We start from the raw sequence: 17571 nt of genomic DNA, 5'->3' as shown, positions 1-17571 counted from the left end.
TAATAACTTTCGAATTTAAAATGATGGATCATGCAGCGTCTGGAAGAAAATTCCACTACAGCAGATGTTTATCCGACAACGCTGTTAATGAATTTAAGAAAATGATTCCATCTTTATTTGCATCTATGCCAAATATAAACATAATGGAGGGCAGCTGCCTTAATCCTACTCCCTACCAAATTGATCATGTTGTTGACAGCGCTGTAACCTCACTGCGTGAAATGCTTGATTCTGTAGCCCCTCTGAAAAAGAAGTTAGTGATTCAGAGAAGACTAGCCCCATGGTATAATTTACATGTTCGTACCTTAAAGCAGGCATCACGAAGGCTGGAAAGGAAGTGGCGTTCCACAAACTTAGAGGAAATTTTTCTAGCCTGGAAAAACAGTCTACTAACATATAAAAAAGCTCTCCGTAAAGCCAGAACTGCATACTATTCATCACTAATAGAGGAAAATAAGAACAATCCCAGGTTTCTTTTCAGCACTGTAGCCAGGCTGACAAAAAGTCACAGCTCCGTTGAGCCCAGTGTTCCCTTAGCTCTCAGCAGTGATGAATTTATGAGTTTCTTTACAAATAAAATCACAACTATTAGAGATAAAATTCAGCAGATGCTTCCTATACCTGCAATAAATGAATCTTTTACTACAGTAGCTCTTGAATCATCTGTAGGACCTCAGTTATGTTTAGACTGCTTCTCTCCTATAGATCTCTCTGAATTTACATCAGTAGTTGCTTCATCGAAATCATCAACGTGTCTCTTGGACCCCATCCCGACTAGACTGCTTAAAGGCACCCTGCCATTAATGAACTCATCTTTATTGGACTTGGTAAATTTATCTCTAGTATCAGGCTACGTACCACAGGCCTTTAAGACTGCAGTAATCAAACCTTTACTCAAAAAGCCTAGTCTTGATCCAGGTGTCTTGGCTAATTATAGACCAATATCCAACCTGCCATTTATTTCTAAAATCCTAGAAAAAGCTGTTGCTAAGCAGCTATCAGACCACTTACACAGGAATGAACTATTTGAAGATTTCCAATCAGGATTTAGAGCACATCATAGTACAGAAACAGCACTGTTGAAAGTTACCAACGATCTTCTCTTAGCCTCAGATAATGGACTTGTTTCAATACTTGTCCTCCTAGACCTTAGTGCAGCATTCGACACCATTGACCACAACATCTTATTACAGAGACTGGAGCATGTGATTGGTATCAGAGGAACAGCGTTAAAGTGGTTCCAATCCTATTTATCGGACAGATTCCAGTTTGTTCATGTCCATGATGAACCTTCCACACGAACAAAAGTTAGTTATGGAGTTCCACAAGGTTCTGTGCTAGGACCGATTCTGTTCACCCTGTACATGCTTCCTTTAGGATATATCATTAGGAAGCACTCTATTAATTACCACTGCTATGCGGATGACACTCAGTTATATCTATCTATTAAACCTGTTAACACAAACCAGTTAACCAGACTTCAAGCCTGTCTAACTGACTTAAAGGCCTGGATGACCAGTAACTTTTTACTTTTAAACTCAGAGAAAACAGAAGTCATTATATTTGGGCCTAAAAATCTCAGAAATAACTTTTCTAAAATTATAGCTACTCTAGATGGCATAGCCCTGGCCTCCAGCACTACTGTAAAAAACCTTGGAGTTATTTTTGACCAGGACATGTCCTTTAACTCACACATAAAACAAATTTCTAGAACTGCATTCTTTCACCTGCGCAACATTTCCAAAATTAGGAACATCCTGTCTCAAAATGATGCAGAAAAACTAGTCCATGCATTTGTTTCCTCAAGGCTAGATTACTGTAACTCATTACTATCTGGATGTCCTAATATCTCCATAAAAAGCCTCCAATTAATCCAGAATGCCGCAGCCAGAGTCCTGACAGGAACTAGCAAGAGAGATCATATTTCTCCTATATTGGCTTCTCTTCATTGGCTCCCTGTAAAATATAGAATAGAATTTAAAATCCTTCTTCTCACATACAAATCCCTTCATAATCAAGCTCCTTCATACCTTAAAGACCTCATAGTACCATATTATCCCAATAGACCACTTCGCTCTCAGAGTGCAGGCCTACTTGTGGTTCCCAGAGTTCTCAAAAGCAGAATGGGAGGCAGAGCCTTTAGCTATCAAGCTCCTCTCCTGTGGAACCAGCTCTCAGCCTGGGTTCAGGAGGCAGACACTCTCTGTACTTTTAAGGCTAGACTTAAAACCTTCCTCTTTGACAAAGCATATAGTTAGGGCTGGCTTCAGGCAACCCTGAACCATCCCTTAGTTAGTTATGCTGCTATAGGCCTAGACTGCCCGAGGACCATCGGTGCACTGAGCTCCCCTACCCCACCCCCCCCCTCATGTATATTCCACCATTGAATGTTACTAACCTTGTGCTCTCTCTCTCCCCTAGTTTGTGCTCTCTCCCTCCCTCTCTCTCTCTCTCTCTCTCTCTCTCTGTACCTTCTGCAGGTGTCCCTGGTCCTGGAGCTGTTTATCGCTGATGTGCAGTTACTGGCCCCACCAACTTGCAGTGTCTATTTGTTGTTTATTGTTGCTGTTCTTTTCTCTCTGCTCTATCCACTCACCCCAACCGGTCGAGGCAGATGGCCGCCCAAACTGAGCCCGGTTCTGCTGGAGGTTTTTTTCTTCCGTTAAAGGGAGTTTTTTCCTCTCCACTGTCGCCAAGTGCTTGCTCATAAGGGAATTGTTGGGTTTTTAGTTTTAGTTTTTGTAAAGTGCCTTGAGATGATTTGTATTGTGATTTGGCGCTATACAAATAAAATTGAATTGAATTGAATTGAATTTTCTTTACTTCAGTTTCTAAGTACACATTCATTATGGTGTAAGCTATGGTATGGTCTGTGCATGCGCAAGCTGCTGTAGATGTAAGTGTAAGCTGAGGGCCACCTACTGACAATATAGACCTGTCATGCTGCAGTACAAATGACAGTTACGGTAAGTGGCAACCTCAAACAACACTTTGAACCGCTACTACTGTAACCCTGACACTGCAAGAGGGCCTGGAAAAGGTATCTTGGGAAAGGGATATCTGGACTATGCTTTAACAAAAATGGATGGATGGGTTTGATGGTCATTTCTAAGTTTTGTTTCATTTTATACATCTTTTATATTCAGCACACATTATGACAAATTCATAATTCTCATGCAGCACATAAGTACCTGATGCTACAATTATAAGCAGAGTGCTGCAAGAACATGTGCAAACATGCAGCTTTTGCTTTGTTCATGTAATGGTCTTGATTTATTTTAAATGCTATTAGGTATCTGCAACCTCTGTGTCGGTTTGTGTCAGTCACAAAAGTCAGTTTTATCTGTTTTTTCACACTAACTGATGTGATCAGTGCTTGATCCTGGTTCAATTTATTAGGGTCATTCAAGACAGGCTTTCCACATTAGCCCTGCATTCCTTAGTTTCCTTTATAAAACATCAAGGTGTGATTAGTCTAGCTTATCAGGGGAAAACAGCTAGCCTTGCCCTGTTCAAAATTAAAAAATACACATACTTCTATGACCTGTAAAGGTAGTTACTAGATGTTATGCTTTGTTTGTTTTGTCTATAAATAACAGAAACACTAAAATGACCATTTTTGGTTTTAGGGGGAGTTTTGTTTATTGGACTCTACCTTCATGAGGTGGCTCATGGTGTTCTTTACCTCCTCCATGGATGGTCTCTGTGTGGGCTCTTTGTCCCAGCAGCGGGTCATCAGAATCTCTATAGGTTTTGGGAGGCCTTTGATCAGAGGAGGCCGTGTACCTACATCACAGGGAACACCCAGTCAGTGCTTACACCATCTAAGTTATGAATATGAGCAAACAAACTTTACGAAAAAATGTTCTAATACACAGATCCTTGTGTACTGCTCATCAGTACTGAATATATTCTTCAAATATTTACAGTCTAAATTGGTAATATCAACCACATGAAAAGCTAATTGGATGTGGAGTTAGCAAAACTGCTACAAGGTTATAGGACTGAATAGACATCTCTAAACCCTTACATGGTTTAAGAGCAACCTTGAAGAGAGGAAGTACTTTGTTGAAATTGGTACCTGTGTCTCAGAACAAATGATCTTGACATGTGCAGTCCCCCAAGGGTCCATCTTGGGACTCCGTTTGTTCAATCTTTACATGTTTCCTTTAGGCCAGTCAATACGCAGCAATAAGGTTTCTGTCATGATTCCCTTTTGGGACTTCCTGCCGGGGACCTTTATTTTGTGTCAAGTTCCTGTTTTCCCTGCACTGGTCCCCGGCAGCTTTACGTTAATTAACCTTAATCATTTTCACCTGTTCTTACTGCCTTTTGTTTGGCTCCCTATAAAGACTTCCCTCCCTCCTTTATATTTGCGGGAACATTAATTGAGTTACTACTAGATGTGAGTAATGAAAGAAGATTATTATTATTTGTGTCTTTCCTGAGCCCTGATGATCTCAGAGAAATAAAGCCTTTTTGTGTCCAGCACTTTGGTCCTACGCCTCTCCTTCACTCATCTCTTTCATCATCCCCCGTCACCGAAACATAACAGTGTCCTACCTAGGGCTGCTTAATTATGGAAAAAATCATAACGATTATTTTGGTCATTATTGAAATCACATTTATTTTATATGATTACTCATTGACTCTGGAAATATGTTGCATTTATTGAACAAAACAATGAATTCTTCTTAAAATAAACTATATAAAATATACCCAAATGTATAAATAGCATTTCTATTTATACTCTTCAGCACTGCACTGAAGAGTGTGTCTTTAATCATTGTTAGACTGTGTAGTGAAGGACTTTGTGGGGGTTGTTCGTTGTTCTTTCTTTTTTTTTTTATTAGTTGGTCATATGTCGGTCTGTGTTTAAATTTTAATTGGTTAAAAAGCTTTGTGGTGTTACCAAGCGGTGCTGACACCACCGCATAGTGAAAGTGCGCATGTGCGTCATTAAGAACGCAGGCCAAAATAAGTTCAAAAACAGAATAATCGTTTTTTCTCGATTACATAGTTTTTGTGATTGTTGAGACCTGATATCAAAATCAAAATTCAATTAATTGCACAGCCCTAGTCCTACCATAACTATGCAGATGACACTCAGATTTACATATCAGCCCATATGTGTCACTGAATTGAACAGATCACTGCGTGGATGCAAAACAACTTTCTCCAAATACCATCTGAAGTGCTTCTTCACCTGTGTAGTGTGTCATCATCCAAATGTGCAGAAAAAGTGAGTAAATTCTACGATGAAGCTTGACGTTTTATGCCATTTCTCCGGGGCATGTACATAATTACCTGGCTCACCTCAGAATTATGTATTGCTCTTATCTGTACGATCAAAGCTGACAGAGTAATTTAAGTTCTTTTCAGCGTTATCAGGAGAAGATGTCACAAAATACGCCGGCGCACTTGCCGACCCCAGAGGGATAAGTCCCTTCATGGCTCAGCACCACAGTATATCTCGGACATGTTGGTGCCATATGAACCATCTCGGACTTCTTTGCCTTGAGAACATCAGCCCTTCTGTTCATACCCAGAGTCAGGACTAAATAGGGAGAAGCAGGGTTTCAGTTTTATGCAGCTAAAATCTGAAATAGTCATCCTGATGCTGTTAGACAAGCCTCATCTCTGACAATGTGTAAGTCCAAGCTAAAAACTTTTCTTTTTAGCTCTGCATATGACAACTGAAAGTGTTTTATCTGCACTTTCTCCTTTAATTTTAGTTCAAGTTAATTTTCTATATTTGCTTTTATTTTAATTTCTGTCTTGAAATTGTCTTATTACTGTAAAGCACTTTGAATTACTCTGTGTACGAATTGTGTTGTACAAATAAACTTGCCGTGCCAGTATGAAAATCCTTCTTGTCCACATTTTAGCCAGAAATATATACCAGCATCTTAGATTTATGTTGTAATATAGGCGCTTTTGGAATAGAGGAACCTTTTCATAGTTCCTAAATCTGTTGCTGGAAGGTTTTTGGGGACTTTTTTAGCTCCAACTCTGAAGAAGCTACATTTCAGTACAATAGGAACCACAAGTGACATAAGTTTATATTGGTTCATCAAACACTAAGGTAATGTATCACTGGCCACCACCATTTTTAAAAGTTTAGTGGTGTAAACAACAGCTTTTGATGCGGAAAAAACTCACAAAAAAGAACAATAAATAAAACTAAATCTCGAAAGCAGTTGATATTCTAGTTCCAGTTGCTACAGAATATCACTTACCTCTGTGGACAGCCCACATTATACAAAATGCAGAGCCACCAATTTCATCAAAGGGTTTTTTTCGTGTAATGACTTCCCACAGGATAATGCCCCAGCTGAATACATCACACTTTTCACTGTAGTTACTGCCTGAGAAATACACATAAAAATTGTATTTATTCTAACCAGAATGATGAGACTTGCTGAATGACGCATTTGCTGAATAAAATGCAACAGGTCTTATTTTAACTGTGCGATCAGTGTTTACAAGAGCAATAACACTGCATCCACCTGCAAAAGATTAAAAATAAAAAAGTTTGGAGTAATATATCAGTATCTTTAAATCTAGTCATATATATTTTTTTTTAATGTGATGAACCTTATACTACTAAACATGAATACTGAGAACACAGAGTTAAAGCAATTTAAGACAGACTTTTGGCTAGTGAAAATTCTGCATTGCAGCTGAATTTGAAATATCTACTTGTTAGTTATATCAAAACATAGCTAGAATTCATTACAGTACATCAATGTGGTTTAGGTTACTACACAATGCAACCTGCCTAACAAATAACCTCAATATTTATTCAAATATCTTACCTTCAAACACTTCTGGTGCCATCCACGCTGCACTGCCTTTGTTATTGGTCATGTAGGTCTGAATATCACAAGCTGTGCCAAAGTCACATATCTTTAGCACAGTGCCTTGTGCCACAAGGAGCAGACTGAAACAAAAGTGGAGTGCAGCAGAGACGCACACTATAAATACCTGCTGTACCTTTATATAAGGTTTCACAAGATCTTTTCAACAAATAAATACATGTATAAAACCATTTCCAAAGCTTTGAGTGTTTCCAGAAGCGCTGTGGCTTCAAATATTGTGAAATGAAAATGGTTTGAAACCAAAGTTGGTCATCTGGCCAAACTAGATAACTGGGCAAAAAAATAACGTCTTGTTCAGGGAGGTAACCAGGAACTTCACTGACAGAGCCTGGGAAGCTACTTAGGCAGCTATCAGAACAGTCTCTGACTTTTCTGAGTGACTTAGCCAAAGCCCAGACTTAAACCCTACAAAACATATGTCAAGAGTTCTGAAGGTGGCAGTTCATAGACACTTCGGAGCTTAAGTGTCTATGAGCTTGGAGCTTAAGAGGATCTGCCAGGAAGAATGTTATAACCTTCCTAGATCTAGGTCAACTAAGGCTGCAGACATAAGACCTTTACACACCAGAAGCAAATTTCCTGAGCGATTATTTTATGGGACAGTAATATTTTTCAAACCAGTAACCTGTCAAAACCGACCTTTTCGCATTAAGAAAAGGAATTTCATTGTGTGAATGGTAACATGTTCTGTTTTTCAGCCCCAGATCAACTTTACCAACTTTTTGCCCGTGACTGAAATACCTATGAACAATCACAATGCAGCTTGCTGGAACATCACTTAAAAACATTCAACATGGAAGACCATGTGATTAACTTCGTTTCAGCTAATACAGCTCTTTAGTCTTATCTTTTGGGAAACCTGCTGTGCTCAAGTTGCAACATTGTTGTCAACATTGTTGGAGCTAATTTTATTAGATTTATTTATAAGTGTAGTAGTATAGACAATATTTTACCTCAGGCACATAACTAGGCGCTGTTCTAGATCAAACGGCTCCTTGATACTGTTGCTCTGCTTCTTTAAGTGCATTGTCAGCACCACCAGCTCCTCCTCAAACTGTCCGATGGGCATCTTGAAATAGGTCCAAAAGCAACCATGGTACAGCTTCAACTCCAGCACCAAGTGGTGAAACTCTCCATGTTCACTCCTTATTCTTAGTATAGGGTCCACCTTAAATTTGCTTCCCCCCTGCCCCTATTCTTTTATTTAGCTAAATCAGGACAAGTTCATCACTTCATGTGGAATCTATTTTTTGTAGTGTGACTTTGAGGCCCTGTAGTTGCAAATTTGTGTTGCGTTTGTTGTGAATATCTGTGGTGTGCTTAACGCCCTTCTGAATTTTTTTCATACCATTGATTTGTGTCATTCCTGGTGTAAGGAGACATTCTAGTGTATGACGAGTAAATTAGTTCAGTCATACACTATTTGAAACTGGTTCACTTATAAAGCTTCTCATAACTATATATTGAATGAACACAAATATCCTATGGCAAAAAAATATTCAAAGTCTTTTCTCTATACATCTGCATACAAAAACTTTCAACTGTGAAACTTCAATTAGTTAGATAAAAAAACAAGACTTACTTTAGTGGTTTGAGGTCCCGATGAATTAAGGCCTTTGGCTTCATTGCATGCAGATAGGCAACTCCCTGGGCACATTGCAGACACCAGCTCATGGCATGGGATGCTGTGTACTGGGCCTGTGGATCTGCACTGTGTAGGACTTAATGATTAAGTGACAAGCACAGATAGAAGCAAATAATGAGATAACAGTGTGTGAACAAACATAAACTACTATCATTTACTGCAAATTTCAGATAAAAACAAAGTGTGATTCCAAGACACTGATTTAATGTAATTAATTTAAGGATTCAATAACTAGCTCTTATTGGTGTCCATGATATTCAGTTTTTTTTACAGACACAATATGACTTACGGTTATATAAAGAGCCACATTCTGCATACTCCATGACCAGACACACCTGAGAACATAAATCATGTTACCATTAGTTAAAGTATTAATAGTGATGCATGAGTCATGTGTACCACCTCCCAATTACTTGATAAGATGTTCATACTAAAAATAAGATGAAAGGAGAAAATAACAGGGTTTTTTCATATTTTGCTACCACCTTATATTTTCATGTGAGTAAATATAGTTTTATGTAGATTATGACACAGTACAAATAAATACCCGGTATAAAGGAAGTATCAGTGATGTGTATGAGCGGCACTTCCAGCAGTTGGTTCTTTTTTACCCCTAACACACAGACTGGACATTTAAAAAGTACATGTAGGAAGAGCATAATTTCTAAAATTTCCTACAGGTGCTGTTTTGCATATAACATGCAAAAAAAGTCATGTTTCTCGTGTTCCACTGCCATACACAGATTCATACAGTTATTATGACTACACCTTACTGGCCTACAGTCACCACAGGTGTTTCACAGGAAATACTTGGAAGTTCCAGTCAGAGTGTAAGAGACATCAATCTTCACTTCCCACTCTCACTTCTAACTTTACGCTCAATTGAGGCGTTACCTGATGGCACTGTGAAGGGACAGACAACTCAGTGGAGAAATAAATGATTCTTAGGCAATAAGAAGAAAACATATTTCAAGTTTCAAATGATTCTGAAGCAGTATATGTCTGGGAGGGCTCTGAAACAACACAAAATCCTGGTGATGAGCTCTGAAAGTAATGTGGTAGTGATCCTTCTTTTATTAGATCATAAGATCACAACATGTCTTGACAATACTAATTATTAGCTAAACAGTGTTAAGTGTTGTACTCACTGGATTGTTACAGGAGCCATACAGCTTTACAATGTTGGGGTGATTTACTCGGGAGAGCTGGCGGAGCTGTGCACAGAGAAAAAGAAGAAAAATCCATATTGACTTAACTTTAACTTCAACTTAACTTTATCATTTTACTGGGAAAAATAATATAGAAATCTATTCATTCCAAAGACATTAGGAGGTATGCAGTTAAATGTAGACCTTTGGGTACCCATGACCAAATTTCAGGCACTAAATCAGGGCCAATACTTAAGTCAAGCTGAACCCTTACAAACATAAAGTAACTAAATAATACACGTGTTTGAAATGGTTTTCAATTCAAATGTAAGTATAAATATAGCCGCAAGCGCCCCCCCCCCCCCCCGACGCACCCCCCCCCCCCCCCCCCACGAGCGAACCGCGTGCATGGGTCCGATTGGCTTTTATGATCAGGATGCCCTAAAGGATGTCTGTGCCAAATTTGGTACAATTCTGACAAAGTACATGTTTTGGTTTGAATGGCAATTTTCAAATCGTTATACAGGGGGCGCTCTTAGGCCTATTTCGATTTAGTTTAATCAGATGGATTCAGGGCGGCAGGGACTACAATTCATCAATTGGTCCGATTCAAATCCGACAATGCGTGAGAGAGTTATTACAAGTTGAAGAAATGGTGGCGAGCCAAAAACCTGCGTCAACTTGCCGCGCCCACCAAAGGAAAACCGTAATACTTATTCAAGAAATTTGGGTAACTTTTGCAGCCCAGGTGATGCTGGCCAAAAATGAGCTCAATCGGTCAAAAGCCCAAGGAGGAGTTCGTTCAAGTTCGAGGTGAGCAAAATCAACGAACTCAATGACCTCAAGATAAACTCCCAGCTGGTGGACTTCCTGTTGGTCACACGACCTCGACACGATAAGCTTTTTTGCTTGACCTGACATGAAGAAGAGATGTGCCAGGTTTGGTGACTGTACGATGAAGAAAATGTCAGCGGGCCTCCCATCGGCGCAATGTATTTCGATTTTGGTCGGGGGTGCTGAAGAGCCATTCTTTTGAGGTCGTTCATGAAACCCATAAAATATCAGATTTTCACACGATTTTGATGGGCATGCAAATTTTGGTGAGTTTTAACACACGTTCAGGGGGTCAAATTTGAGGGAGTTGCGGAACGTGAAGAATAATAATGAACAAAAAAAAAAATATTTATAACGATTTCCGGGCCCACGGCCGCACAGCACCCACATATTATACATTTTCGGAAAGGTCTCGCGCATTGCCACGTCATGGCGGGGTGCGGGTAGACGCTAGACGATGCCTGAAACCGCCCCCCCCAGAAGTCGTCCCTTGCCCATTGAGCGATTACAATAGTCCCTGCGCTGGGACCTTTGGTCCTTGCTCGGGCCTAATTAATTAAGTATATCCATCCATCCATTATCTATGGATACAATGTCTTGCCAATCTCAACTACAATAAATATCTTCAGTTTCAGATTTTATTTTTTTCAATCTCAACCTTTTAAGGCTGGCAGTGTGGAGGTGTGTTTTATGCTGCACAGAACAACAGTACAAGACAATAAAGGACATTCACCTCCACAAGGAAAGCGTTCCTTTCATTCTCACTCTCAATAGACTTGATTGCTACATCCTTTCCTTTCCATACGGCCTTGAAGACAACTCCAAATGTCCCTCTGCCAACAGCCTGAAGAAAGACAACAGACAGTGAAACAGTCCAGACTAGGGGTCGCCCAGTGGAATTAAAAACTTTTCCCCCCCTAAAGCAGTTACCGCTAATCTGGTCGTGGTGAACAGGACACACAACCATCAGTTAGCTAAATCGGCCTTTCTTCACTGTTCTCATTAAAGGGCAGACGACAATACAGTTAGCTAGTCAGGTAGTCTTCATTTCCACCAGCTGCCTGTACTTGCCTTCGAGCTCAGCGTTAGATTACTCGCGAACAGATATAGTTACAGCAGCATGTACACTCCTCTAATACCGGAACCATTTCCCTCGGTAAGGAACAGCTAATGTTAAAGCCTCTCCTACCGAGATGTTGTTAGTAAGTTTACCGCTTCAACTTGAATGTCTTTAAATTGAATGTCTTCAAACAGACAGCCAGTCGGAGTCTCCACCATCGCAGCAGAGTGGCGACACACCAGCGCGAGATGTCGGCGCAACAGTTGTTATCAAGTCGAAGAGAAAAGATGCGTGTTCGTAGGCTCCCACCACACGCCCGTTTCCAAACGTTGCTGTGATTTCAGGAAGTAACTAGGCAGCGGCAGTAGCTCGGCCCGCCGCAGAGATAAAGAGATGAAAGTAAAATATACATCGATGTGACTTTTATTTGCTGAGTAAACACTAAATAAAACATATGACTATTAATATTTAGGTTTATAATTAGGTAACATGCCTTTGTTTTATTTCTCACGCAGGGGCATAGACTATAAAAGGGTGCATATTGAATTAACATGTAAATAAATACAAATAAGACATGCGCCCACTTTATTTTACACTACACTTGATAGTGTATTTACCTTAAAGTGGTAGTGTTACCTAAGATGGTTTATTTCCACAAAATAATGCTAAATTCAAAGTCTTCACACTATGGCATTGTTAATGTTTATTAACTGTAAAAATATGCATCTACATCTTTATACATAAAGTAAATTTAAATCCTGTGTGACATCAATGCCAAAGGTGTATGTGAGAAGTAAACAATATACAATAAACATTTAACAATGTGGCATCCAGAAATTGCACAAAATTATTAAACTCTATTTGTCTGACAGCGTTAGCTCCTTTTCAGATTTTTCATTCCCTTCCTTTCCAGTGGAAACTACAGTGCCTTGCAAAAGTATTCATGCCCCTTGAAATTTTCAACCACAAACATAAATGCCTAATTTATTCCTAAGGCACACCTGATTTCACCTGAGCACACCTGAGCAATAATCATGCTGTCTAATCAGTATCTTGATATGCCACACCTGTGAGGTGGATGGATTATCTCGGCAAAGGAGAAGTGCTCACTAACACAGATTTAGCAGATTTGTGAACAATATTTGAGAGAAATAGGCCTTTTGTGTACATAGAAAAAGTCTTAAATCTTTCTGCATATCACCCTGAACACACCATCCCCACCGTGAAACATGCTGGTGGCAGCATCACGTTGTGGGGATGCTTTTCTTCAACAGGGACAGGGAAGCTGGTCAGAGTTGATGGGAAGATGGATGGAGCTAAATACAGGATCTTAGAAGAAAACCTGTTAGTCTGCGAAAGACTTGAAACTGGAATGGAGGTTCACCTTCTAGCAGGACAATGACCCTAAACATACAACCAGAGCTACAATGGAATGGTTTAGATCAAAGCATAGTCATGTGTTAGAATGGCCCAGACCTGAAACCAATTGAGAATCTGTGGCAAATTGCTGTCAACAGACGCTCTCCATCCAATCTTACTGAGCTTGAGCTATTTGCAAAGAAGAATGTGCAAAAATTTCATTCTCTAGATGTGCAAAGCTGGTAGAGACATACCCCAATAGACTTGCAGCTGTAATTGCAGTAAAAGGTGGTTCTACAAAGTATTGACTCAGGGGGGCTGAATACAAATGCACTTTTCAGATATTTATTTGTAAAAAAAATTTGAAAACCATTTATAATTTTCCTTCCACTTCACAATTATGTGCCATTTTTGTTGGTCTATGACATAAAATCCCATTAAAATACATTGACCAAAATTATAAATGCAAAACTTTTGTTTTTGCCCCCATTTTTCATGAGCTGGTATGACAGAGGTTTGCTGGAGCAAGTGCTAAAGTTAGCATATATCTTAATGCTATGCAGCTCTCTAGCTAACCTGTTGTTAATGGTAACATTAGCTGAGCTCCCGTCCTGTGAGGCCTTTTTTGATTCAGTTCAGGGGCCAGTGTGACTGCTGCTGCACAAGGTATCATACATGTGCTAACACAAAATATGTGGGAGCCTCAACACCCAGAGTTAAAGCCCAAGGTTTCTACTCGACAATTCCACTGCCCATGTGGCTGCTGCTGTGGACTTGTTCCAGTGAACCTCTGCCAAAATATAACATTATTAAACTGGTTAAAAGCTTCATACCAGCCGAGTTCTATGTGGAAAAAACAGGACAGAGACAGACTTATTTGCAGTTTGGAAGCTCCCGCTGAATTCATGCTGGTCTATTACTCATGCCAGGCAGTGAGAATTGTCTATGGCAAGTTTGTTCATCATGTAAAGGAACCACAGGACTGTCTTTGATTACATTTTAGATATCCATAATGTCAATTCTCCCAGTCAAAAATTGTATTTTCAGTACTCAGAACAGTAATTAAAGATACCCACAATAACATTCTTACTAGTAGAAACTATTTGACAATTTTTACAGCCTAGTAGTAGAAATGCAATACATGAGACATGTTTCTTTAATATGCAAATTATATGTAGAACATGTAGTAATCATATACCTCAGCCCCAAAGCTCAAAGCCCTGCATGTGACGTTTGTTCACAGTTTTGGACCACTTGGGGCTGTTGCCCTGTGAACACAAATGACCCAAAAGAAAAATGGAACAATGTATCTTTTTAGCCCCGATTTGGAACAAAGCAAACAAGCCACAGGTGTGAATACATCCTAAGAGTAGGGTCCTTTAGTGTCTATTTCGTTACTCTCTTTCTCATTACACTCACTTTCTCTCCCTTGCTTACACTTTCTCATGCTCCAAGTACCTTGGTAATTGGGGAGTGATATGGGCATCGATTAAGCCACCTAATGTGAGGGCAACAGGTGTCTATATAAGCACCTGGGGTCCTTAGAGTGGCAGCTCTCACTCAACAGCTAGCTTTGTTGTGGTGTAGCAGCGATTTGGGTGGTGTTTTTGGGAGTGTTAAGGTATGTAAAAGTTTTCCTTCTTTATTTTTTAGTTTTTTTTTATCTTATCTTAATTATTATCTTTATTATTTATTACCATTTATTAGTAAAATTATGGTGTTGTCTCTTCATTTAGCAACATTTTAGGTTTTGTTTGTCAGATAACCCAATTAAGAAGCAGATATGCAAGTTAACCATCTGTTTGACCTGCCAATTTAGGGTTTGAGAGACTGGGGCAGCTTGGACACATCATCAGTGAAGAACCTAGGGCCATAGTGTGTTCCAGGTCCTTGATCTTCAGACACCCTTACCTGAGCGACCCAACTGGGGGTTATCAGTCCCCAGTTTGTGTCCAAGTGGTGCCCTACACCATGAATCACCCCTCTTGATCCACAACCACCAGGAAGCTCTCTCAGCAGCTTTGCTCATGTTCTTGGTGGCTCTTCTATCTTGCAAACCTCTTATGGCCAGGAGCCTCAGTGCTCGGTGCAGAGATTGTCCTGGAAATCCCCGACAGTCCACCTCAATGGGTTCACAGCAGGCCTCTCAACCATTCACCCTGCTGACCTCAACTAGCTCCAGATATTTTGGCTTCTTTTGTTCATGGGCCTCGTCAATCCGGTCTTCCCAGGGGACTGTCAGTTCCAAGACCACCACTTGCTGGATGAAGCAGATGTTAAAACCGAGTCCTAAGTGTAGTTATTGCAATTTGCGCTGGAATCTCCCTCCGTCTCCCCAGGTCCACCTGCAGCTGCCATTCATGATCTGAGGCAAGTAAGCCTGTTGAGATTACCTGCTGTACTACAGGTTTCTCCCCTGCTCGAACACAGGCGATGCTGTGCTTCAACCCAAATTATGGTAATTTTAGGCATTATGTGCCTAAGTCTACCTACTGGTTCATATAAAACATCACAGAGAGTAGAATTTGTTAAAATAACATTTCATTTATTTAACAAATATTTATCAGAACTTTTAAAAAATTTTTTTTAAAAAAAAAAAACAATGTAATATATTATGCTGTATCAACCAACAATGTTCAATGTGTGCCTGCTATTATGCCCATAAAATGTAGAACAGTTATTATTCCTGAAAGATAACAAGAAATATACATCATGGTTACTATTAGATTACTACAGCAAATACAGCAATATAACAATAATACATCTTTGAGTAGTTATGTGTGAGTCAAACTGCGTTTTGCAAACTGAGTATTTTGACATGTCATTATCAAAATGTTCACACAATTTTACAGATTTAAACAATATAAATACTGAACCTGTATGATGTATATTTTTTGAGCTATGTCCATTTGCCATGCTAATCTGCCATCCAGATCTGCATGGATGGCTTCAGACAGCTCTATCTCAAAAAGTATAAAAGCCACAGCTTAGATATTTACACATATGAATCAATTAGCTTAGAAATTGAGCAATGGTTAGAAAATGGGTACAAAATGAGAAATTAGCAACTTGAGCTAGGCTGTTTCCACTGACTGCTTACACTGGTAGCTTAAGCAAGCAGTCAACCCAATTTTCTGAAGAATCATAGATATACATCTTCATGTATTATTTATGCTGTTCAACTAAAATATGATTGCTAGGGTGTTGAGAAATGACATCTAAAAAGATTTTTTTTTCTTACCTCAACTTTCATACATAGTCCTTGTCATTTCTGAGGACTTAGAGTTTTTTCAACAGCTATCAGGCAATAATATTTCTCTACAGCAGTGCCACCCACAGGATATAATCGGTGTTACATACACTACTCAATGAGATGAATGAGGATAAACGGCCAAAGATAGTTTTAAGAGTTTTTAATACAGCAATTTGGTGACAAAAAAGGTCAACTGCATGGTTACAATGCAAGTCAAAGTTAATAAAAGTTATTTTGTCAAAGGTGTGTCATTGTGTTGGTTTGTAGATAATACAATATTTAAAAGAGGTTTATATAACAGGGAGCCTTGATGAGGTAAATATGTTTAATAGTAAAACTGTAATGGTAGTATGTTGATGCTGGTTGAGGACATGTTGCCGCTGTCTGTCAGCTCCTGAACACAAATCAGGTTAATCAGATCAATGGGTCCCAGGTGAGTATGATCATGCTCTTTGTGGTACTGACACTTCCTCCAAATCCCTTCCTCACTACCTCATTCACTCACTGGCTGGGCCGCAGTGAGCCATTGTTTACATGTGTACAGATGAACAAGTATGGTAGGGTGATTTAAAACTACTTCCGTGTGTAACAAGGTATTATATCACGTGCCACAGTTGATTTAGGCTGTTTTTAGTTTTAGGCTGTTCTTACTCTTCACCAGCGTTCTGCTGGGTACTGGATTCCAGTGGGATGTTTACCTGCCATCTTGGTGTTCCTCATACACTGTTCATGCTACAACAGGTATACTTTAAGTCATGTCCTGCCATGAGTACATGGTGCACTTTTGCGTATATGAGTGTATCTTCATGTGATTTTATTAGTATAAGAGGGCCTGCTAGCACCTTGATATGAGTCACCTGTTAAATGGCCACTATCCCTGACTCTGTGTTGAGGCTGGGTGGGTCATGTTTTGTTGCCAATGCAAGTTATGCTCTAGATTATTGTATTGGAGAAAAACTGCAAGCCTGGAGAACCCACGGGGTCAAATTTGGCACAAACAAACATTTTAAAAAATCGTCAATTTTAACTTCAAAAGCCCAGAGTGCCACTTCTGACCCCTGCATAGAGACACCTAGTGGATGAATATTGAACTAACATGAGCCAGAGTAGTAGTGACAAGATGGCTGACCACAAGCTATTTTGTTGAGCTGGAAACCTACCCAAACAAAATCATTTAATTCAATTCAATTCAATTCAATTTTATTTGTGTAGCGCCAAATCACAATACAAATCATCTCAAGGCACTTTACAAAAACTAAAACTAAAAACCCAACAATTCCCTTATGAGCAAGCACTTGGCGACAGTGGAGAGGAAAAAACTCCCTTTAACGGAAGAAAAAAACCTCCAGCAGAACCGGGCTCAGTTTGGGCGGCCATCTGCCTCGACCGGT

The 17571-nt window shown here is 39.6% G+C and overlaps 1 protein-coding gene and 1 long non-coding RNA gene across 8 annotated transcripts in view; one reads left to right on the top strand and one right to left on the bottom strand.

Annotated features, from left to right (window-relative positions):
- Positions 1-11917, bottom strand: part of LOC113128006 (mitogen-activated protein kinase kinase kinase 7-like) — a 33084-nt gene extending 21167 nt beyond the window's left edge. For 3 of the 7 annotated variants that reach the window (XR_003295496.2, XM_026303017.2, XM_026303025.2), the window contains exons 1-8: positions 11721-11916; positions 11242-11352; positions 9675-9740; positions 8816-8861; positions 8464-8602; positions 6819-6943; positions 6240-6368; positions 3656-3786 (exon numbers count right to left, since the gene is read on the bottom strand). Coding sequence is in view for 6 of the 7 variants with exons in the window: in XM_026303017.2 (XP_026158802.1) it covers positions 3656-3786; positions 6240-6368; positions 6819-6943; positions 8464-8602; positions 8816-8861; positions 9675-9740; positions 11242-11352; positions 11721-11786 (813 nt within the window). In the remaining variant the exon portion in view is untranslated. Of the gene's footprint in view, positions 1-3655; positions 3787-6239; positions 6369-6818; positions 6944-8463; positions 8603-8815; positions 8862-9674; positions 9741-11241; positions 11353-11438; positions 11662-11720 lie in introns of those variants that run through there. The other 4 variants (XM_026303034.2, XM_026303053.1, XM_026303062.2 and 1 more) reach the window with 4 other exon arrangements.
- On the top strand, positions 11467-12439 carry LOC113128032 (uncharacterized). The gene is made up of 2 exons (XR_003295497.2): positions 11467-11664; positions 11763-12439. It is a non-coding gene; the product is annotated as an uncharacterized LOC113128032 (long non-coding RNA).
- Positions 12440-17571: the final 5132 nt, after the last annotated feature.

Source organism: Mastacembelus armatus, chromosome 22, assembly GCF_900324485.2.
Source record: "Mastacembelus armatus chromosome 22, fMasArm1.2, whole genome shotgun sequence".
NCBI classification, from domain to species: domain Eukaryota; kingdom Metazoa; phylum Chordata; class Actinopteri; order Synbranchiformes; family Mastacembelidae; genus Mastacembelus; species Mastacembelus armatus.
This window is presented reverse-complemented; position numbering and strand designations above follow the sequence as displayed.